The sequence below is a fragment of the Anolis carolinensis genome, chromosome 6 (assembly GCF_035594765.1).
Source record: "Anolis carolinensis isolate JA03-04 chromosome 6, rAnoCar3.1.pri, whole genome shotgun sequence".
Taxonomy (NCBI): Eukaryota; Metazoa; Chordata; class Lepidosauria; order Squamata; family Dactyloidae; genus Anolis; species Anolis carolinensis.
In genome coordinates this window covers 9,706,923-9,730,525 of record NC_085846.1, presented here as the reverse complement: position 1 = coordinate 9,730,525, position 23,603 = coordinate 9,706,923, and the positions used below count along the sequence as shown (strand labels likewise).

General features: G+C 43.6%; 2 protein-coding genes, 1 long non-coding RNA gene and 1 other non-coding gene across 4 annotated transcripts in view; 2 read left to right on the top strand and 2 right to left on the bottom strand.

The window, feature by feature from the left end:
- The first annotated feature begins 1,145 nt into the window (after positions 1-1,145).
- On the top strand, positions 1,146-14,754 carry LOC100559021 (uncharacterized). Its single transcript, XM_008120390.3, has 19 exons — positions 1,146-1,256; positions 1,862-1,920; positions 2,514-2,606; positions 3,670-3,797; positions 5,074-5,217; positions 6,367-6,441; positions 7,182-7,352; positions 7,571-7,667; positions 8,342-8,568; positions 9,575-9,728; positions 10,013-10,221; positions 11,539-11,656; positions 11,774-11,979; positions 12,077-12,194; positions 12,475-12,644; positions 13,182-13,279; positions 13,401-13,507; positions 13,831-13,899; positions 14,637-14,754. The coding sequence occupies exons 1-19, from the start codon at positions 1,234-1,236 to the stop codon at positions 14,726-14,728; spliced, it is 2,358 nt and encodes a 785-aa protein (XP_008118597.1). The 5' UTR covers positions 1,146-1,233; the 3' UTR covers positions 14,729-14,754.
- Positions 12,222-15,323, bottom strand: LOC134292605 (uncharacterized). The gene is made up of 2 exons (XR_009999862.1): positions 15,020-15,323; positions 12,222-12,657 (listed from the first exon to the last, which is right to left on the bottom strand). It is a non-coding gene; the product is annotated as an uncharacterized LOC134292605 (long non-coding RNA).
- A 3,075-nt stretch (positions 15,324-18,398) lies between these two features.
- trnaq-cug (transfer RNA glutamine (anticodon CUG)) lies at positions 18,399-18,470 on the bottom strand. The gene has a single exon. It is a non-coding gene; the product is annotated as a tRNA-Gln (tRNA).
- Positions 18,471-20,320: 1,850 nt separating this feature from the next.
- Positions 20,321-23,603, top strand: part of pfas (phosphoribosylformylglycinamidine synthase) — a 31,677-nt gene continuing 28,394 nt past the window's right edge. The window contains exon 1 of the mRNA XM_062984168.1: positions 20,321-20,469. The gene's annotated coding sequence lies outside the window, so the exon portion shown is untranslated. The remainder of the gene's footprint in view (positions 20,470-23,603) is intronic.

Here is a 23,603-nt window from a genome sequence, read left to right as displayed (position 1 = left end):
AAAGAAAGTGAAAAAGCTGGGTTGCAGTTAAACATCAAGAAAACTAAGATTATTGTAACCAGAATTGGCAAATAGAGGGAGAAAACGTGGAGGCAGTGACAAGCTTTATATTTCTAGGCGTGAAGATCACTGCAGATGCAGACTGCAGCCAGGAAATCAGAAGATGTTTACTTCTTGGGAGGAGAGCAATGGCCAACCTTGACAAAATAGTGAAGAGCAGAGACATCACACTGGCAACGAAGGTCCGCATAGTCAAAGCAATGGCATTCCCCATAGTAACCTATGGATGTGAGAGCTGGACCATAAGGAAGGCTGAGCGAAGGAAGAGAGACGCTTTTGAACTCTGGTGCTGGAGGAAAACCCTGAGAGTGCCTTGGACCGCAAGAAGATCCAACCAGTCCATCCTCCAGGAAATAATGCCCAGTGGCTGCTCACTGGAGGGAAGGCTATTAGAGGCAAAGATGAAGTACTTTGGCCACATCATGAGAAGACAGGAAAGCTCGGAGAAGATAATAATGCTGGGGGAAATGGAAGGAAAAGGGAAGAGAGGCCGACCAAGGGCAAGATGGATGGATGGGATCCTTGAAGTGACTGGCATGAACTTGAAGAACTGGGGGCGGCGACGGCCGACAGGGAGCTCTGGCGTCAACTGGTCCATGAGGTCATGAAGAGTTGGGAGCGACTGAACGAATAAACAACAACAAGACAATTACCCATGAAAAGATACTCTGCACATGCTCAGAAGCCTGATGCTCAGGACTGAAGTTCGAGAGTTAAGCTCTGACATTGAAATAAGATGGCTAGGATGTATTTACATAGCAGGATTAATGCAGTTCAACGCCACTTTAGCTGCCATGGCTCAGGGCTATGCCATTTTTATAATATTAATTCTTTAACTCAGTGTGCTATTATAAGAAAGCCCTTTAATAAAAACACAAAACACTGAAACATTACTTTCCTAGCATCCAGACTACATCTCGGCTTCATTACATCCAAGAGGACAATTTGGCTTAAAATGATTAAACTAAGGCAAACTCAGGAGCCCCATAAAATCCCAGTCAACCTGAACTCTTTCTCTAATGGAGTGATTGGGGACAGGTGAGAATGCAACCTGGAAACAATAAAAGCAATTTATAAAAGCTTTGCCTCTCTTGAAAATGGGAAGCTGGGGTGTGTAGGGACTTTTCCTTAGACAAACTAAATTATTTGAGAAACAAAGCCATTGGACTAGGCATGTGTTCCTTTCTCTCCACAGGGTAAGTGTGTTTGGTTTTTAATTTGTCTATCATGCCCTGAAGAAGACCGTTAAATATTACTAGGCTGACAGAGCAAATTAGAAGAATAAAATGGTATTTTCAAACATTAGGAGGAACAGAACTGTTCAACAGTGGAACTCTCTGCCTCAGAGTCTGGTAGAAGCTCCCTTTTTGGAGGTTTTTAAACAGAGGCTGGATGGTCATCTGTCAGGGATGCTTTGATTGTGCTTTACCTGCATGGCAGAAAGGGAGTTGGACTAGATGTTTTTAATGGTCTCTTCCAACACTATGATTCTATCCTGACACTTTGAATGCAATATCACTGTACAATGAATGCAATTTGACACCATTTTAAATGCCATGTGCCTGTGCTATGGGATCTTGGAAGTTGTAATGTATTAGGCACAAGGACTCTTTGGAGAAAAGGCAGAAGACCTTGTAAAACTACAGCTCTAAGGATTCCATAGTATTAAACCTTGGCAGTTAAAGTGATATCAAACTATTTTGGGAACTTCTATTTTAACCCCCTGATAGCATCCCTGGTTCTCTTTTTTGCTCAATTGGAAGCAAAACTAACTTCCTTTCTTTTTGCTTTTTTCACGCAGCTTAGCCCTGCTATGTGTGTTTCTGTCTCAGGAAGTGGCGTCGATACAGTTTCCCACAGGTGAGCACTGCAGTATTTTGGGGGATTTGTATTGAGGAAATTTGTATTGAGGAATTATTCATGTTTATCTCACTTTCCTCTCAAAGGTAGGTTTCTATCCTTCCCAATCATACTTGCATAGAATGGATGTGAGCTCTGTCTGAGCCACAGAAGCATCAACACTGTGGAATTGATGCAGTTTGACTCCATTGGTCCAATGCTATGGGATCCTGGGATTTATAGTTTGGGACGCACCAGCATTCTTTGGCAGAGACAACAAAAAAACCATGCAAAACTGCAACTCCCAGGATCACATAGCATTGAAAATGGCAGTTTAACTGGGCTCAAACTGCACTAATTCTGCTGTGTAGATGCTCTTTTGGTCAGGTGTCAAACTAGTCCATTTACCTCTAGCAATATTCGCACCTAGAGCCAAGGTAGCCTGTGGCATCCTGGATTTTGCAGTTCAGGCTGGGCTTCTCAGAATTCTCTCCAAGAGCACTGCAGTGCCTTCCCAAACTATAATCCCATGAGACGGAACCATGGTGATTAAAGTGGAATAGCACGGAGGGTTGTATGATACTCAGTGTCTGTGCTTGGATCTTTTCCGGAAGGTGTTACACGGACTGAATGTCGAGGCCGATACTTCTGGATATGGATGGACAAGGCTGCTTTGGGCCCAAGCTCTTGGACTTATAGTGTCTTCAGTAAGTATGACAATCTCCTTTGAAAGGGAATTTCAGGGTTCGGGGAGGATGGATCTAATTTTTCAGTTGCAGGAAGAAATTCATCTGCACATGCTCAGAGGCACTACCAGGTGCATCTACCCTGTAGAACGAATGCAATTTGACACCACTTGAACTGTCATGGCTTGATGTTATATAATCGTGGTAGCTATAATTTTACAAGGTCTTTATATTTTTACAAGGTCTGATGCTGAAATGGCAGACAAAGATTTGAGGTAATGAGACAAAGAGAGTTCCGGTTGCTGTAGAAAAAGACGTTTATTCTCAGTGGCCAGAGACAATAAGCAATAGGAAGGACCCTCTCCTGTAATCAGGAAAGCGAGGGTACAGAACAAAGAAACACAGGTCCTTTTATACCATTTTGCCTCAATCTACCTACATCATATAGGCATTATCCATCACCAGTTAGTGTCAAAAAAGTCTTACTTTGCATTTTCCTAAAATATAGGCTACTTTCAAGACCTCTGACCCTCCATTAGGCCTTATCTAAGGAATTCCTATCTAGGCTTTCTGGGATCCCATTAATTGAGGAATTTCCCCTTATCTTAGCTCTTAGGGAGTCATTAGCACTCCTACATGGCGCCAGGTCTTATCTTGACATCCCAAAAGCCTTAATTTGTCTTTTGTCCATTAGCATGGAGCTTATTTATTCTTGTTGACACTTGACAGATATCTCTGCCACTTTGGGTGAACTTTGGTCTCTGCTATGGGGAGATAGTTATTTGCTAGGCATATTTATATATTTTGAGCTATATGCACACATTCTGCTTGTGATTATATATTTTCTATTCCTATTTCTAATATGATTACATTCAATATATAGTTTCCAATACAAGTATTATATTTTTATACAAGTCCCAGGATTCCATAGCATTGAGCCATGGTAACTAATTGGGTGACTTTGGCCAAGACACACACTCTCAGCCGCAAAGGAAATCAAAGGCAAACCCCCTCTGAACAAACCCTGGAAAGAACACCCCATTATTCAAGGTTTAGGTAACCTACTGCCATTTGTTTCCCATAGATGAGCTGGGACAGCGCATTCCTGTGACAGACCACGTGGCCGCCCAGTGTGGCTTCACCAAAACCACAGACTTGTATGGAAATCCTGAGATCAGAGTGTCCTTCCTGGGCTGTTCGATTCACAACTTGGTAAAGCGGAACTTTTTACAGTTTTGTTACAGTGGTAAAAAGTGTAGGTACACCCCATAAAAACCAACCTCCCAAAGAGATTCCAACGTTAAGTCCATAGCAATGTCGATCCATAGCAACAAATCGACTTTTACAGTTTTCAGGAACAGGTCTTTTGCAAAGTTGTTGGGTCTTAATTGCTCATTTAAGAAACAAACAAATCCCTGAATTGCCACTAGAAAGCCCATGACACTGGTAACTTGTCAATCTAACATCTTACTGACAGACCAGAGGCATGTAGACTTTAGCGTCTCCATCATAAGCAAAACTATAAAAATAATGTCAAGAAGATAAATCACAACAAAAGAAGCAGAAACAGCCCACTTAACATACTTTTTTTATAAGAAATGAGGACTTTGATCAATATGCATGGATATAATTCACCATATATTAAGTGATCTATGAATTCATTAATGCAGAGGTTATTATATACAAGAAGAATGAAGCATCATTGAATATTAAGCTACAAAGTTTCGCAGAAATAAATATTATATATTGGAATAGGAAAAATATACAGAAGAGGTATGATCAGATTCTAGTAATAAATTTAATTTGTTCAGTTTCATGAGTTCTTCAGGTTACCATGTTTGCTTTGCCAATGAAAGACAATAAACGCCATATCAGAATAGATCAATGGCCTATAATTTTAAATTCTTGCTAAATGTATTGGCAAATAACAAGGCAAATCTTCTTTTTCCTGTTGTGTGCTGTTTTCTATCTCAAATCACCAGAAATGAGCTTACCACCAGTGTTTGTGGCTTTAAAACCAGCTTTTCAAGATGATATAGCTTTCATCTGTGTCAATTTCTTGACACTGGGCTGCATATCCCATCAGCACTAGCCAACAGATTTAATGGGGATCAATGCTAGATTTCAGGGTTGTTGTATGTTTTCCGCGCTGTATGGCCATGTTGCAGAAGTATTCTCTCCTGACGTTTCACCCACATCTATGGCAGGCATCCTCAAAGGTTGTGAGGATGCCTGCAATAGATGTGGGTGAAACGTCAGGAGAGAATACTTCTGGAACATGGCCATACAGCCCAGAAAACATACAACAACCCTGTGATCCTGGCCATGAAAGCCTTCGACAACACAATGCTAGATTTGAATGGAAGCAACACTGTTCTGAACTCTGCCTTAGTAGAGCATGTTTCTTGTCCATGTCAGGTGTCCGTAATACAAATGAGGTTGATTCTCTAAAACCAACCAACCAATGTAGCATTGTATTTTTGTCCAGTTTGACCAGGATTTCAGCCTCCATCTCCAAGTGGAAGTCACCAGCCCATCCAATGTGACTGTTGCCTATGATGTCTCCATGAAATGCCCTTTGGGTTCTGCATGGAGCCCCCGTGAGATTGTCTGTGAGGAAAATTACATGGAAGTGAGTGGAGCAGAGAAGGAAAGCACAAAGACATCACTTCCAACTATCCTAATTTGGCAGGAGCCTGCTTACTCCTCTGCCGTCACACTTTTCCAGCTGCTTTTAAAGGGTCCCGGTTACTTTCTCTTCCTTCCCCTTTCCTCCTTTATCCTCGGCATACTGTAGTTACTGGGAGCAGATACAAAAGTAGTTTGCATTCAATTACACAGAGAAGGGAGTCTTACATTCTCAGTTGGCTCCTGCAAAAGCAAACTGCTGCAGCCTTGCCAAGTTTGCATAGACTTCCTTATTACTAATAATTTTTGCCTTGATTGAAGATGCCCTGCACATCCCAAGCAGGAGTGGAGAACTTAAATCCTTAGTAAGAAGAATTTAAAGCTGATATATGCTGGTATTTGGAGCCTCCGATGGCACAGTGTGTTAAAGCGCTGAACTGCTGAACTTGCAGACTGAAAGGTCCCAGGTTCAAATCCGGGGTTTGGAGTGAGCACCTGCTGTTAGCTCCAGCTTCTGCCAACCTAGCAGTTCGAAAACATTCAAATGTGAGTAGATCAATAGGTACTGCCCCAGCGGGAAGGCAACGGCGTTTCATGCAGTCATGCCAACCATAGGACCTTGGAGGTGTCTACAGACAATGCCGGCTTTTCAGCTTAGAAATGGAGATGAGCACCAACCCCCAGAGTCATACACGACTGGACTTAATGTCAGGGGAAACCTTTACCTTTACTTTACCTATGCTAGTATTTACAGTCCTGCCATTGGCCCCTTTCAGCATTGCAATTTTCCTAAGAGAACCAAAACAATTTCTCCACTCTTGACCTGGAAGACAGATGGGCATAGTACTGTCATCCATTTATCACTGCAGCTCCCAGTATTTTCCATCATTGGCTATGCTGACTAGGGTTGCAGTTTTCTTCTCTCCTTTGTCCCCTTTTTTCTCAGCATACTGCAGTTGTTCAGTGTGTAAACGTCTGCCTGCACAATTCGCCCAAGATTTAGAAATAAATGCCCCACCTGCCTCTCCCTAGAAGCTCTCCCTATTCTAACTCTCAAAAGCCACACCTCATTCAATGTGGCATCCTGAAAGTAGATATTTGTATGGACATGAATTGTCAGCAATCTAACACTGGGAATGGGGTGTTTTTATAGGTTTCTGTTCGGCGTGCCGTCCCAGGAATAGCAAGCGAGGCACTGAATGAAGACTGGATTGCTGTGTGGCCTGTGGTAAGGACTCCAAAATAGTGTGGTTTTGAAAAAGACCTTTCAAAGAGGGAGAGGGCTTTCGCCTGCATTCTTAACTCTGTTCGGTGATTGGAGATAAAAGCATATCTAAGCATTTCAATTTTTAAATGTTTTGCTCATCAAGTATCAGGGTGAGAGAAAGAACTGTTGTTTGCTTGAGGCAAGTGTGAATGTTGCAATTGGCCACCTTGGTTAGCATTGAATGACCTTTCAGATTCAAAGCCTGGCTGCTTCCAACAAAGGACTCCCCAGGCAGGAAGCAGCCAGGCTTTGAAGCTGCAAGGCCATTCAATGCTAATCAAAGTAGTCAGTTGCAACATTCACACTTGCCTCAAGCAGACAAGAGTTCTTACTCCCACCCTGGACATTCCAGAGATATATAAACCCCACTTAGTTTACAACAGACCTCACAACATCTGAGGATGCCTGCCATAGATGTAGGCGAAACATCAAGAGAGAATGCTTCTGGAACATGGCCATACAGCCCAGAAAACTCACAGCAACCCAGCCTACTGGCTATTAGGAATTGTGGGAGCTGAAGTCCAAAACACCTGGAGGTCGGAAGTTTGCCCATGCCTGATATATATGCAACCTGTTTGCTTTGTGTCTCTCTAAATCCTGTTCAGAAGGTTCAGATAGAAATAGTGATGCCACTGTTTGTATTTTAGGGGGGATGAAAGGGTTGGACTCTCCCCATTTTCATGTCTGGTTGTCTTTTGTAGGCACAGGGGGCTATGAACCAGGTGTGGCAGGTGGTCTTCCATTTCCAGAATGGCTCCCTGCAGAACATGATGGCCACCGAGGCCCATGCCCTGGGCTACGGGGTCAACACCACAGCCAGCCGGGTCCTCTTCCGCACTCCCTATAGCACCCAGCAGACCGAAATTGCTATGGTAAGAAACAACAAGCATTTGTGGCTGCCAAAATGGGTATTATAAGAGCCACTCCTCCCATTTTTGCTCTGTTAGGACACAATTTGGATTGTCACTCTGCACTTGTCCGCATGTATTGCCTCAAAGAAGCTTTCTCCCTCTAGACACCAGTTTGATAATGCCTCGTGGTGAGACCTGAGCATTGAATCCTTACATCCTTGTGATGGCTTCCTCCACAGGTGAAAGGCCTGGAAGTGGAGGTGGCTCGAGCCACCGTCTTCTACAAACAAGCATGGATGATATTGATGGTGGATACTGCAGTTGCCTGTCCCATCAGTGAGTCTTTCTGGTTCCTCAAAAGCCTCCAACGTTTAACATAGGAGAACAAATTAAGTTGGCCTGGGTTCCAGTCTTCTGCATGGGATTTTGGCAGGATAGGCATAAGGATCAGTAAGATGTAATACTCTGAGTGTTGAACTGTGACTCTGGAGACCAGGGTTGAATCCCCACTTGGCCATGGAAGCCCATGGAATGACTTTGGACAAGTCACATTCTCTCAGCCTCAGAGGAAGACAAGGGCAAGCCCGCTCTGAAGAAATCATGTCAAGAAATATTCGTGATAGGTTGACCTTAGGGTTGCCATAAAGAACATGAAGGCACATAACAAGTATGTAGCTTTCTTCTGACACTTAATATATTTTATTGGAAGTATAGCCATTCATGTTGCTCTGTCTACCACCATATTCTTTTTTTTCCTGACTGATGTAGTCCAGTCTTTACAGCTTTCAGAAGTAGGGTGTATTAACAAAATTATTAGATTTGTCCCTCCATATTATTATTTGTGGATTGCTGTCTTTACTCCGCCTCTGCTGCTGCCCTTATACGCAACCCCTCCCCAAAGTTCTCTCTCTGTTGGGTTTTTTAAAAGTCAATCTTATCTTCTTATGTGAGTTTATTTGCATTTTTTGATCCTGCAGTGCAGATAACATGCCAGGCTTCTTCTCTTGCAGATGCTCCAGTTTTCACAGCCACCACTCTAAGCTGGGTAACCCCACGGATCATGCCCTCCCTGGTTGCGTTCCCCCGTCTATATCAAGATGAAGCCATCGAGATGGGCTTAGATGGACTTGTGATTGACAGGGTCACTGTGGCAAGAAACGGATACACCTTTCTGACAGACAGGACAGATTTTATCAGCATCACGGTCCCCATTGGAGCTGCTGGGGGGCTTACTGAGGTCAGTATCTGACAGGGTTGCTAGCTGGAGGACCTTGGGTCTAACTAGGAAGGATTTTATGATCACTATCATTTTCCGTGGTTCAGTGTCTGCTCCATGTTTTATTCCAAACTTTGGAACACTCATCCAACTGTTGACCCTTGTCCCTCAAATTCTGCAGACTTCTCCATAGTCAGCTCCAGGTTGCGTCTTAACCAGGGATGCAGTTTTCTTATGGGGAAAATGCAAGCAAAGGAGAATGCCACAGCCATCACCAGCATCTTGTTCTGCAGGCAGAAATCAAATTGATCTCTCAGCCCTTGGAGAGAAATATCCTGGAATTGACATACATACAGATGTCAGTTCCTAGAGCAGTGGTTCTCAACCTGTGGGTCCCCAGATGTTTTGGCCTACAACTCCCAGAAATCCCAGCTAGTTTACCAGCTGTTAGGATTTCTGGAAGTTGAAGGCAAAACATCTGGGGACCCACAGGTTGAGAACCACTGTCCTAGAGGAAGATTTTCACATACAGCCTAAGACGAAAATGGTTGCCGGCTTTTTCACATCTACTTGATATGGCAAGCCAACTGCCAAGAAGTGCACTGACGGGTAGAAGTAATTGTCATCATCCTGGACAATGTAGTGTTTTCCTACTGATGCCAGATCAAGAAAAATAATTCAGAAAAAACATGTTTAGAAGCCTAATTTTTCAGAGAGAATTGGCAAACCTAAAGGGTTTTCTTGACAAGGTTTGCTCCAAGGTGGAGTTCACCCTTGCCTTCTGAAATTGAGAATGCGACTTTGCTCAAGGTCTCCCAATGGGTTCCCATGGCTGAGCACAGATTCTAATCCTGGTCTCCAGAGTCATGGTCCAACACCAAAAGCACCATAGCATGCTGGCGCTCTCTTCTAGGAGGTCTTGCTGCTAATTGCTTGTGACAACAGTTTTTGAGCCTGCATCAGTCTTGTCTCAATATTTGGAATGCATTTCTCATTTTTATTTTTATTTTATTTTTTTTATTCTCAGAGTGATGTGATGGACAACCATTATGGTACGACCTACAGCATCAGGCTGATGTTAGACCGCAAATGGCAAGGAGACGAGAGTGATCGGACTCGCCACCGCAGCCTGAAGCTCATTCGCACACCCTTTGCCCTTCAGACACTGGTTCTGATCAACAGTAAGCTCCATACCTTGTATTTATGTTTCCAGAAGGGAACTCACACCATCCTTTCTACTGCACTGAGAACATGTATATATTCTTCCAGAAGCTGAGACTATAGTTCCCATGGCTTCTTCGAGAAGTTATTGGACTGTATCTACCATCAACCCAACCACTGCTTGTCCTGTCTAGGGCTGATGGGGGTTGCAATTACACAATATGCAAAGGTTGCTCATTCTTGCTTGTAAGATGGATGCATTTGCCTTGGAGGAAGGCATTCAATGTCTGTCTCTGTCTTCCAGATACAATCCCAGAGAGAGGTTACTTTGACATCAGCCTGGGCAACTTCCTCCCTGATGTGGAGCTGACCTCCGTTGGCATTGGTGGCTTGCCCTTAACGCCCAAGGATCTCAAGACGCGTGGCTGCCATCTGGATGAAAGGCCCAACCCCAATAATACCAGGGTTTTAATTCTCCAGGTCCCTTTCACTGATCCTTTGGTAGAACAGAAGGTGAGAGTGGAAACCCGGCTCAGTTTGTAAGCATAGAGTTACACATAACATTTCTTGCCTGCAATAGGTTACTTTTTGGCTAACAAGGATGTGATTAAGTTACATGTTGAAAGCAATGTAACAAGGAAGACCTGGATTGCACAGAGAGATTGGGAGCCCAGAGTTCCTCTTTTCTTTATTACCATTATATATGTGCAGCTGAGCAGCTCTTAACATTATAGAAGGGGAAGGGCCTGAAAAGGATGTCTAAACCAGTATCTGCCTATGTAGGAAACTGCAGCTTCAACATCCATGCTAAATGGCCCATCTGAGCTCTGTTTAAAAATCATCTATAAGGTAGAGCAGAGCTACTGCCTTCTGAGATTGTCAAAAAGCCCTTATGTAAGTGTGCCTTCAAGGCACCTGTTGACTTATGGCAACCCAATGAATTTCATTGAGTTTTCTTAGGCAAGGAATAGTATTAATGGTTGTTGTGTGTTTTCCGGCCTGTATGGCCATGCTCCAGAACATTATCTCCTAACGTTTTGCCCACATCTATGGCAGGCATCCTCAGAGGTTGTGAGGTATACCTCTGAGGATGCCCGCCATAGATGTGGGCGAAACGTCAGGAGAGAAAACTTCTGGAACATGGCCATACAGCCCGGAAAACACACAACAACCCTTCGACAACACGACAACAACAACAATTTATTTACAGTATTTATATTCCACCCTTCCCATCCCAAGGGGAACTCAGGGCAGATCACAATGTACACTTACATGGCAAACATTCAGTGCTGTTCTTAGACATACGAGACAGACAGACAGATAGAGGTACACTCAACCTAAGAGCAAATATAGTTGCAGGCGCCTAGAGGTTGTTCTCAATTCTGGCCACAGGGGGTGCTGTCACTCCATCCACTGTGATGACGAGTCCTTTTGATCACAGAATTTTCCCTCCTTGTTCTTTGATCGCTGGCATTTTTATGGTGTCTTAAAATACCTCCCTGCTTTAAGTAATTTATCTACTCACAGCTCAGCTGTTTTCAAACTGCTTAGGTGGACAGTAAGCTAGGCTGCCGGTCTGGTGCTCAGTCCAACTTGGCTTTCAAACTTTCCCACCTTCCGGTCGGCAACAATCTATTACAGCTGGTGATGAACCAGCTGTGCTACAGCCTGGCGCAGCCATTAGAAGTGTTTTTTTTTCAGTCCCTTCCTCTAAATATAACTTACAGTCATGGTGTTTGTTCGTAGTTAGCCATCTCCTCTAACCATCAGAAAATTTCTTCTAAACGTTTATCTGGAAATTAATTTTTTGTAATCACTTCTTTTGGTCAGTATCTATATGGCAACATCCGGAGGTACACTGTTCGCCTTGACTACGTCCTCAACCTGGTCCCCAAGGACAAGCTATTCACTTACCCTGCAGTCATTGAATGTGATGTCCCAGATGTTGGTAAGTTTTATGACAGATAGAGGAGAGTGATAGCTATAATTGGAAATGACTTCTAAACATGTGCCAAAACACATTATAATCTTTGTCTCCTTCTTGCCTTTTGCTAACACCCATTAGTTCTTCCGACCTTTGAGGGCTTCTGTGATACAGGAAAGATTGGTCTGGTGATGACCCGTGGAAATTTGGACCATTACTGGGTCTCATATGTGGGCAACCAGAGGCTGACCAGTGAATTAATCATGTCACAGAACTACACTGTCCAGGATGATGGCAAGTACTTCTACCTGTCGGTGCCCTTCTTGGCAGTTGGCTTGTCATATCGGGTAGGTGTGGAAAAGTCTGCAACTATTTTGCTCTTAGGTCGAGTGTGAAAAATCTTCCTGTAGGAATGATGTTTGTATAAATGTATGTCCATTCCAGGATATTTCTCTCCAAGGGCTGACCGCTCAACTTGATTTCAGCCTGCGGGACAACAAGACATTGGTGACGACTGTGGTGTTCTCCTTTGCTTGCATTTTCCCCACAGGAAGACTGCTTGGTGAGTGAAGTGGCAAAGACATAGCAAGATGCTGAAGTGTGATCTTTATTATGATAGCTGAAAAGCCTTGTGTATTTCTGCCCGTAAATACTCAAAGACCTCTTTCTGAGAACTGAGCAAAACATCCATAGACATTCCTCAAGGGCTATATACAAATAATGTCCTTTTAAAAAAAATGTCTTTTGAAGAAAGTTTGGGTGTGATATTGAAGATTAAGCGGGCTTGTTTTCTGCTGCTCTGGGATGGGTGACGCCTGACCAGGCTTTCTTTCTGGCTGCAGTGTGCCTCCCCAATGGAACCATGGCTGCCACAGTCCTCAGCCTCGACACCAAACCATCCCTGGACCCTAGGAATACCCACCTGAGAGACAGGAACTGTGGTCCGGTTGCAGCGGATGAATCCAGGGCTCTCTTCTCTTTCCCTGTAGCCTCCTGTGGCACCACAAGAAGAGTACGTAGAAGTTCTGAGGATGTGAGAGTTTGGGATTTTAGTCTGAGTTATCCAAAATGCTGAGTGAGGTGATGAATCCATTCAGTGGTCTGCTCTGAACCATTCAAGCTATTGTTTCCGCCCAACCCATACAGACAACAGTCTGGTGTGATAAAGTCCTTAGAAAGTGGGGAAAGGAATGTGGCTATTCTCAACCAGATCATCCTGGGATGGGGCCCAGTCCTATATTGGGTGTGGGGAGGATAGGAAAAATGACTTAGGGTACATTCTACACTATGGGATTAATGCAGTTTACACCATTTTGCCATGGCTCAAGACTATGGAATCCTAGGTTTTGTAATTTGGTGATGTACTAGCACCCTTTGTCAAAAAAGTCTAAAGACCTTGTTAAACTACAAATCCTAGGATTCCATAGTCTTGAGTCATTGCAAAGTGGTGTTAAACTGCGTTAATTTTACTGTCTAAACACACAGTCTTTCTCAGCTTGGTCAATGAGAACTCAACCTTCCCTTGACCTTCTTTCTCACCCTCCTAAAGTTTGAAGGCAACTACTTGGTGTATGAGAACGAAGTGACCTTCAAGAGGGAGATGATACCAGGTGCGAAACCAGTCATCACCAGGGACTCCCAGTACAGGTGAGGCTGTGCCACTGAGGACTTTCCAACTAGGATGGCCCTTTTGGTTGCTTATGAGTTGAGAAGACAATTTTCAGAGATGGCTCCTGTAGGTCACTGTCTTTTATTTCTTTCCTTCTAGCCTGACACTGCGCTGTCGTTACCCTCTGAACGAGACACTTCAAGTGGTGGCCCAACGACTGCAAGGGGAGATTGGAACCCCCCCGCCATATGCCCTTAGGGTCAAAGGTAATGCTGGAATGGGCTCAAGACCCAAAAGTTTGGAAATGTTCAACTTTTGGTAGACCACTACTCCCAGAAATTAAGCCATTGGCCTATGCTTAGATTAAAATGTTGTAGGAGACTACCAAGTCAAGAGAAAAGGGGAGAAAGAAAATGGGAAAATTGTATGTCTTGTGAAATCGAGCATTTGATACTTATTCACCATCAAGTTAACCTTGATTTATGGTGACCATATGACTAAAAGATCTTTAGTGGTGGCTTCCTTAACTGAGTCAATTCACTTATAAAGTTACATTATCAATCACTTTCTTCTGGGTTTTTCATTGTAGGATACCAGCAGAAGAGATCTGCAGATCATCAAAATGTGTCCCAGCCAAGAGTAGCTTATCTGTCAACAGGTAAGGTCTGGCCCATTTCCCCCCAATACCATTTGGGCAGGGCATCTCTGCCAGACTTCATGCTTCCAACCACCAGAGATGGGGCTGTATGTGTTGGGGATGATGGGAGTGGGGATATTCAAGCACTTTGGGGTAGAATGTCCTTTTTCCTGCATCAACTTGAAGCTGGTACTTGCTCCAGGTTTTAGCCTGAATTTTAAGGAATGTCCCCCAAGATGCTGAATTCAGATATCCACATGAAAGTTGCCACTAGACTACAATGCCAATAATGTCCCCTTATTTTCCAAGCTGTTGGAGCTGATGGGAGCTAAAGTTGATGGGACCTGTTACCACAAATATCACTGTGGATCTTATGTCCTTTACAGACAGTATTGAGCTATATGGAGAAGTAGGGCAACCAAGGAAAATGTATAATTAAACAAGAGCTAGAAAAAGTGACTTGTTTGGACTCCAGCACCCAAAATCCTGAGCTCACAATACCAGTGATCAGTATGGTGGTTTGAGAATTCTGAAAATTACGGTCTCAATGAGTAACTTTTCCCAACATGAAGTAAAGAGCTTTCCTCAGCTAAACTCGTTGTTTGACCCTGGGCCAATTGTATTGTCAGCCTTGACCTATTTCACAGAGTTGTTGTGAAGGGTACAAGGGAATGCCACTTTTTTATTCTATGATAAAACGGTATCCCATCAGTGTGGCTCATAAATAAATAAATAGATATACATCTACTCTTTTGCAGGAGCAGCTGAGAAAAGTTGGCTTTGGTTTCCAGCATTTGGAGCGGCTTTAGTGGTAGGAGGATTCCTGCCTGTTATATTCCTGGGCTGTTAAGGACATTAAAAAATTGTAACCTTCAACTATCTTCTGTTTCTAACTTCATTTGAGAGTTCAACCAGTTGAATATTTGGCAGGTTCGACAGTCCTGGTGCTTCCATATCTGAAAAATAATCTGTTTTTACCTCGTTCCCTTGGCAAGAAAACCCCATGACAGCTTTGTTTTATGCTGCCATACATTGATGACAACTTGGGCACACAACTATACCCAGTAATTGAAATTACAAGAACACAAAGTCTTAAGTAATGAGGAAAACATTTGCATGTTTTTCAAGACAGTGCTCTCACCCTGAGACTCCTCCTCCTCCTCAGGATCACAGAAGATAGTCCAGGTCTAGAGATGTGAGCATGCTTACTCTCACAAGGAAAAGACATGAAAACAGACAATGAATTATTGTACAACTCTAATGCCGCATTAATAAAATTTTACAGGTCAGGCATAACAAATCATTCTATTGATGTCCTAGTCCCACAAATTCCCTACCTGTTGCAGTTGCCAGGCTTATCAGGAAATTCTGGAACATGAACGCAAAAAGAATAACTTTTCCAAACATCCCAGCATCCCAGTCTCCTGCCCATCCACTCCTCCTTTTTATAAGCACTGTGTCCCCAAATTGTTACACATTTGTTCATGACCGCAATTCTTGAGCTCTTTGGCTTTGGAAGTCTTCCAGTTGGAGGGTGCCTACTGGGTTATTGTAGGATGGTGCAATGTGTTCAAGTTTCCCCACACCCTCTCGGCCTTGACCCAAAAGATTTTTTGCTCTTCTGACGTGAAATGAGAGCTGCGAAGGGGGTGGCTAAACATTGTGCCACTGGCAAATTTAGGCTTTGCTGTGAATTTTTTTTGTGTCCACCTTTTTTGCGTTATGTGCTGCCAAGTCAGTTTTGCCTTATGCTCCTTATAAATGGGAAGTTTCACAAAGTCCCAGTCCTTGAGGGCTCTGCTCAGGTCTTGCAAAGTCAGCCCCTTAGGGCCCTTCCATACAGGCCCTGTATTCCAGGATCTGATCCCAGGTTTTCTGCTTTAAACTGGATTATATGAGTTCGCACTGCCAGATAATCTGTGATAAACAGAAAACCTGGGAACAGATCCTGGGATATAGGGCTGTCTGGAAGGCCCCATAGTGTCCTTTACTGAATCATCCCATGTATTGATGAGGTCTTCTATGCCAGTGTCTATGCTATGGAGTTAGAGTGATTGAATTATCTCTCTTTTTTAGAGTTCTTAGGAACTGTAGTTTGGAGGAAAGGAGTTAGGATTATTGAATTAGATCTGGATCATATGCCCTCCGGTTCTAATCTTCAGTAGACCATAGAGAAGAATGAGATATAGTATGACCCCTGTATCCACAAGACCAGTATCTGTGGTTTCATGTATCCATGTCTGACAAAATATATCCTCTCTAGGTCTTCCAGTTCAACTATATGGTATTTTTCAACCAGAAGTCCATGATTTCAGTAGGGTTTATTGTGGATAAAAGAACTGCACTGTAAAACTTTGAGTGGGACAAATGTACCTGTCCTCCCTCACCTGTCAAACCCCAACTTTAAATCTCAGCCATCCATTGCAACAAATGGCAAATTATTATTATTATTATTATTATTATTATTATTATTATTATTATTATTATTATTAAATGAAATCCAGCATATCTATCTTGTTTGCTGTGTCATACAATAATAATAATAATAATAATAATAATAATAATAATAATAATAATAATGACAGCTGGCACAACAAAACATTGCATGGAAAGTTCCTTGACAAAATTGAAGAAAAAGCTGATAAGGAGAAGACCTGGCTCTGGCTCACAAATGGGACCCTGAAGAAGGAGACAGAAGGCCTGATCCTTGCAGCCCAGGAGCAAGACATCAGGACAAAGGCAATTAAGGCCAAGATCGAAAAATCAGCTGATGACCCAAAATGCAGACTGTGCAAGGAAACCGACGAAACCATTGATCATATCCTCAGCTGCTGTAAGAAAATTGCACAGACAGACTACAAACAGAGGCACAACTGTGTGGCCCAAATGATCCATTGGAACTTATGCCTCAAGTACCACCTGCCAGCAGCAAAGAACTGGTGGGATCACAAACCAGCAAAGGTCGTGGAAAATGAACACGCAAAGATACTGTGGGACTTCCGAATCCAGACTGACAAAGTTCTGGAACACAACACACCAGACATCACAGTTGTGGAAAAGAAAAAGGTTTGGATCATTGATGTCGCCATCCCAGGTGACAGTCGCATTGAGGAAAAACAACAGGAAAAACTCAGCCGCTATCAGGACCTCAAGATTGAACTTCAAAGACTCTGGCAGAAACCAGTGCAGGTGGTCCCGGTGGTGATGGGCACACTGGGTGCCGTGCCAAAAGATCTCAGCCCGCATTTGGAAACAATAGACATTGACAAAATTACGATCTGCCAGCTGCAAAAGGCCACCCTGCTGGGATCTGCGCACATCATCTGAAAATACATCACACAGTCCTAGACACTTGGGAAGTGTTCGACTTGTGATTTTGTGATATGAAATCCAGCATATCTATCTTGTTTGCTGTGTCATAATAAAATAATAATAATCAGCCAGCAGAGTGTCTGATGTGGACTCACCTTGTGTTTCAAATAATAATAATAATAATAATAATAATAATAATAATAATAATAATAATAATAATTTTGTCAATGCCTATTGTCTCCAAATGCCGGCTGAGATCTTTTGGCATGGCACCCTGTCTGCGCGCATCATCCGAAAATACATCACACAGTTCTAGACACTTGGGAAGTGTTCGACTTGTGATTTTGTGATGCGAAATCCAGCATATCTATCTTGTTTGCTGTGTCATACAATAAAATAATAATAAATCCAGCATATAGATCTCATTTCCTGTGTCATACTATGTCTTTGTGTCAATAATTATGTTTATTATTTAGGGAGGACCTAAAGCTCCCTGATAGAGAATTCCAATTAGCCCTCATTACCAGCAAATCCTGAGAATCAATAGGACGTTGCCGCAGCAGTTAATGTGGAATTATAGCACAATTACATAATTTGCAAAAGGTCCCCAGACATTAGGAGTCTAGTTTTTAAAACGTCAGGCCAGATTGGATTGTGACAAGATATTGAAAGATTGTAAGGAACACTAAACCCAATCATTGTGAAATAATCTTTCCAAAGATTGATTAATTTCGACCGTGTAAATGTGACTTAAACCAGTTTAAACCTGATGAAAAGGATGGGATTTCTCAAGAGCTGAATAAACATGCTTCTTTGTGACATGCATGGTGAAATCCACATTTTGGCTTCCATTGGACTTTGGTCTCGACCCACACAGCTCTCTATTAAAAAAGCTATGATGTCAGTTGCATGTTATGATCAGGACTCTCTGGGCAAACTTGGGCCCTCCAGGTGTTTTGGACTCCAACTCCCATCATTCCTAACAGCCTCAGGCCCCTTCCTTTTCCCCCTCAGCCGCTGAAGCGGCTGAGGGGGAAAAGGAAAGGGCCTGAGGCTGTTAGGAATGATGGGAGTTGAAGTACAAAACACCTGGAGGGTCCAAGTTTGTCCATGCCTGATCTAGACGTTGTTGAACTACAACTTCCAGAGCTTCTCGTTCAAAGGTGTGGGGCTTGGATAGAGAGCTAGCTCTTTGCCCTTACAAAAACAGGTTCCACCGAGATTTGAACTCGGATCATTGGATTCAGAGTCCAAAGTGCTAACCATTACACCATGGAACCAGATATGCCTACATTTGCCTCTCTATCGGTCACATGCTCCATTGCCTATTTCCAGTCCAGCAAATCATTTAAAGACAGACAAGCTTTTTAAACTGATTATTTCGGAGAGAAGACGCTTTGAGCCTTAAGTAGAGAAACTGAAGAAAGGAAATGGGTCTCAAAACTGCAGCAGGATCTATGAGAATTTTGCACACACACACACACACACACACACACACACACAGCTATTGTTGGACTCTAAGCCCCAGCATTCCTCTCTATTGATGTGGCCGCCTAGGGTTGCTGGGAGTTGCTCTCCAAATGCATCCAGAGAGCCCCAGAATTTGACCTCGGCTCTATAGAGTAAGATAGCCATGGCAAACTCATGACATTGTTGGACTGTGGCTCCCATCATTAGGACAGCTGGGATTTGCAACTCACTTCTGAAGCGCCATTCAGTTCCAGTTCCTGACTCCATCAGGTAAGGCCAGGGAAGGCAAACTCTGTCTCCAGATGCTTTGCAGCTCCCATCATCCTTCACCTGCATAGGCTACAGCTGCTGGAAGTTGCCTTCTAACATCAAGAGACTGACTGGCCTTCTGGATATTATTGGACTGCAGCTCCCATCATCCTTTGGCTGTCTAGGTGTTTTGAGACTGCAGCTCCCATCATCCTTTGGCTATCTAGGTGTTTTGAGACTGCAGCTCCCATCATCCTTCGGCTGTCTAGGTGTTTTGAGACTGCCGCTCCCATCATCCTTTGGCTATCTAGGTGTTTTGAGACTGCAGCTCCCATCATCCTTCAGCTGTCTAGGTGTTTTGAGACTGCAGCTCCCATCATCCTTTGGCTATCTAGGTGTTTTGAGACTGCAGCTCCCATCATCCTTCGGCTGTCTAGGTGTTTTGAAACTGCAGCTCCCATCATCCTTTGGCTGTCTAGGTGTTTTGAAACTGCAGCTCCCATCATCCTTTGGCTGTCTAGGCATTTTGAGACTGCAGCTCCCATCATCCTTTGGCTGTCTAGGCATTTTGAGACTGCAGCTCCCATCATCCTTCAGCTGTCTAGATATTTTGAGACTGCAGCTCCCATCATCCTTTGGCTGGCTAGGTGTTTTGAGACTGCCACTCCCATCATCCTTTGGCTGTCTAAGTTGCCTTCTAACATCAAGAGACTGACTTGAGTTCCACTCTCTAGATTGGGCAAGGCTGGCCTTCTGGATATTGTTGGACTACAGCTCCCATCATCCTTCGGCTGTCTAGGTGTTTTGAGACTGCAGCTCCCATCATCCTTCGGCTGTCTAGGTGTTTTGAGACTGCCGCTCCCATCATCCTTTGGCTGTCTAGGTGTTTTGAGACTGCAGCTCCCATCATCCTTTGGCTGTCTAGGTTGCCTTCTAACATCAAGAGACTGATTTGAGTTCCACTCTCTAGATTGGGCAAGGCTGGCCTTCTGGATATTGTTGGACTACAGCTCCCATCATCCTTTGGCTGTCTAGGTGTTTTGAGACTGCAGCTCCCATCAACCCTCATCATTAGGCCTGCTGGGGTTTGCAACACATTCACCTTCCTTCTCCATCAGGAATGGCAAAGAGAGCAACCTACACCTCTCTGGACAGATTTCAGACTGCAGCTCCCATCATCCATGACCACGATCTGGGGCCAATGGAGCTGTAGGAGGGAAGTAAGAGAGGACGATGAGCTTTGGAGTCTGGAGGATGCCTGCGCAGGATATCCTTCACACACATGCAACACATAACCTCAGGCTGCAAACTTTGTTGGGCGGCGCCCACGTGCCTCCATTCAAGGCCGGGGAGGGAAGAGACCAGCCAATGGGAAGCGTCCCTCGGAGGGTCCTCCCAGTTTTTCCTTCCTGCTCCTCCCCACTCAAAGGGGGTCAGAGCCAAAGACAGAAAAGTGCCTTGTTTCCTTTCCAGGGTCCACTCGTGACCTCCTTTCCCCCGTGATCGGGGGCCAAGCACATCCGTGGGGCTGAGAGACAGCGAAGAGAGCAAGATCCCTAGGTAAGCATGAGAAATGGGGGAAAGTTACACGTGTTCTTCCGTGCAAAATTCCAGGGATCTGGGAAGGAGGGAGTTGGGAGATCTCTTCCTTGTTTTGGAGAAAGGGAGGCGTGCAGACTTTAAGCTTGCAAGGCAATGTCTCGACCTTTCTTCAAAGGGAAAGAGATAGCCCAGACCTCTTCCACCCAGCTGTATAAAATCCATATTGAACTGGATTATATGGCAGTGTGGACTCAGATAATCCAGTTCAAAGCAGATATTGTGGATTATCTACCTTGATATTCTGGGTTGTATGGCTGTGTGAAAGGACTCCCAGATTCCTGCTTCTCAGGACATTTTAGACCTCCAGGTACATCTATAATGTAGAGGTAATGTACAGTAGAGTCTCACTTATCCAACATAAACGGGCCGGCAGAATGTTGGATGAGCGAATAGGTTGGATAATAAGGAGGCATTAAGGAAAAGCCTATTAAACATCAAATTAGGTTATGATTTTACAAATGAAGCACCAAAACATCATGTTAGACAACAAATTTGGCAGAAAAAGTAGTTCAATACGCTACGTAGTAATTACTGTATTTATGAATTTAGCACCAAAATATCACGATATATTGAAAACATTGACTACAAAAATGCGTTGGATAATCCAGAACGTTGGATAAGCGAGTGTTGGATAAGTGAGACTCTACTGTAGTTTGACCCCATTTGAACTGCTCATAGCGCAAAGTTATGAAATCCATGGAAGAGAAGCAAAGACCTTGGAAAACTACAGCTCCCAGGATTCCATAGCATTGAGCCAAGGGCCGTTGAGTCCCCGCTGGCGCAATGGTGCCAGCAGGACTGCTGACTGACAGGTCGGTTTGATTCCAGGGAGCGGGGTGAGCTCCCATCTGCCAGCTCCAGCTTCCCATGAGATGACACGAGAGAAGCCACCCATAGGATGGTCAAACATCCAGGCGTCCCCTGGGCAACGTCCTTGCAGATGGCCAACTCTCTCACACCAGAAGCAACTTACAGTGTCTCGAGTCGCTCCTGACATGGAAAAACAAATGCCAAGAGCAGCTCAAGTGGAGCCAAACTGCATGAACTCTTCAGTGTAGATGTACACTGGAAGGCAGCAAAGTCAGACAGATTGCGATAGTCTTTCCAATTAAATGTGTTTTGGTTTTTCTTTTGTAAATGGACCTTTAGTCCCATCTTGCATGCTGCTGTTGTGCTTGGGGTTAAAATTCAACATCACACCCCTTCTGCCCCCAAGGAACTTGCAATTGAAAGTTTTTGACACCAAAAGTGCATCAACACTGTTGAATTAATGCTGTCTGGCGTTGCTTGAATTGCCATGGCTCAGTGCTATAGAACAGGCATGGGCAAATTTGGGCCCTCCAGGTGTTTTGGACTTCAACTCCCATCATTCCTAACAGCCTCAGGCCCCTTCCTTTTCCCCCTCAGCCGCTTAAGCGGCTGAGGGGGAAAAGGAAGGGGCCTGAGGCTGTTAGGAATGATGGGAGTTGAAGTCCAAAAACACCTGGAGGGACCAAGTTTGGCGTAAAACTACAACTCCATTAATCCAGACCACCGAACCATAGTAGTGGTATCAAACTGCATTAATTTGATAGTGTAGATGCATCCTTAGTGTTGAAGAAATCTTTGGTATGGTGTGTCACCCTTGTGTTTTCAGCTTTTTCTGTGACATTTGTGAAGCAGAGAATTAGGGGAATGTTCCCAAAGCTTTTCTTGGATGAGGCAAGCAAAATGTGTGAGCGATTTGGAGGCCACTGACCTATTCCATTTCACTGTTGGACTTTTGCCCTTTCCCCTTTTGTCCCAAAAATGTCCTTTGGGATGCTGAAATTTGGGGTTATATGAATGAGTGGGTGCAGAGATGTTATAGAAGGATCTTCAAGGTTGATTTATCCAAACTTAATTGCTATCTCTAAGGAAGTTTAATAGTTTGTCAGATGCCTGTGTTCCCCTTTCACTCACTGTATTGCCCAGTTTTGATCAGGGATAGGAATTGCAGTGCTGCTGGACTACAATTCCCAGCATTCATCACCATTGTCTAAGTTAGATGGGGCAACTGGGACTTGCAGTCCAGTCGTTCTGGATAGCTGCACAATACCTATCTTGGCTTTAGATGCATTGAATCCTGGGCTCAATAAACACTTTAAAATCTTTCCATCCTCTATTTGCTGGGAGCTAGTCCCTTCCATGTTGTTCTTTGACTTCCTTCCAGCCTTTCTTTGGCTTCCATTCCTATACAATAGAAATTTGGAGCATCATAACACCCTGAACATACTAGACATATAGTCAAAATGCACAGCCTTCAACAACATGAAAGCCTTCGACAAAACATTGAACATTTTATTGGTTGTTGTTGTGTGTCTTATATGTATTTTATGTTGTTTTATTGGAATGTTTGGGCTTGGCCCTGTGTTAGCTGTCCCAAGTCCCTTTGGGGAGATGGAGGCAGGATACAAAAATAAAGTTATTATTATTATTATTATTATTATTATTATTATTATTATTGACACAACAACATAGGATGACACAGCAAACAAGATAGCTATGCTGGATTTCATAATACAAAATCACAAGTCGAACACTTCCCAAGCGTTTAGGACTGTGTGATGTATTTTCGGATGATGCGCGCAGATCCCAGTCGGGTGGCCTTTTGCAGCTGGCAGATCGTAATTTTGTCAATGTCTGTTGTTTCCAAATGCCGGCTGAGATCTTTTGGCACGGTACCCAATGTGCCAATCACCACCAGGACCACCTGTACTGGTTTCTGCCAGAGTCTTTGAAGTTCGATCTTGAGGTCCTGATAGCGGCTGAATTTTTCCTGTTGTTTTTCGTCAATCCGACTGTCACCTGGTATGGCGACATCAATAATCCAAACCTTTTTCTTTTCTACAACTGTGATGTCTGGTGTGTTGTGTTCTAGAACTTTGTCAGCCTGGATTCAAAAGTCCATTATTATTATTATTATTATTATTATTATTATTATTATTAACATCTCTAGCCATGAATGCCTTCGACAACATGCAGTTAAAGAGTTTGAAACATGTGGACACTGGGAAGGTTGTCCCTAAAATGCCAAGTTTATCTCCTTTTCAGCCAAAAAGAGACTCTTTATA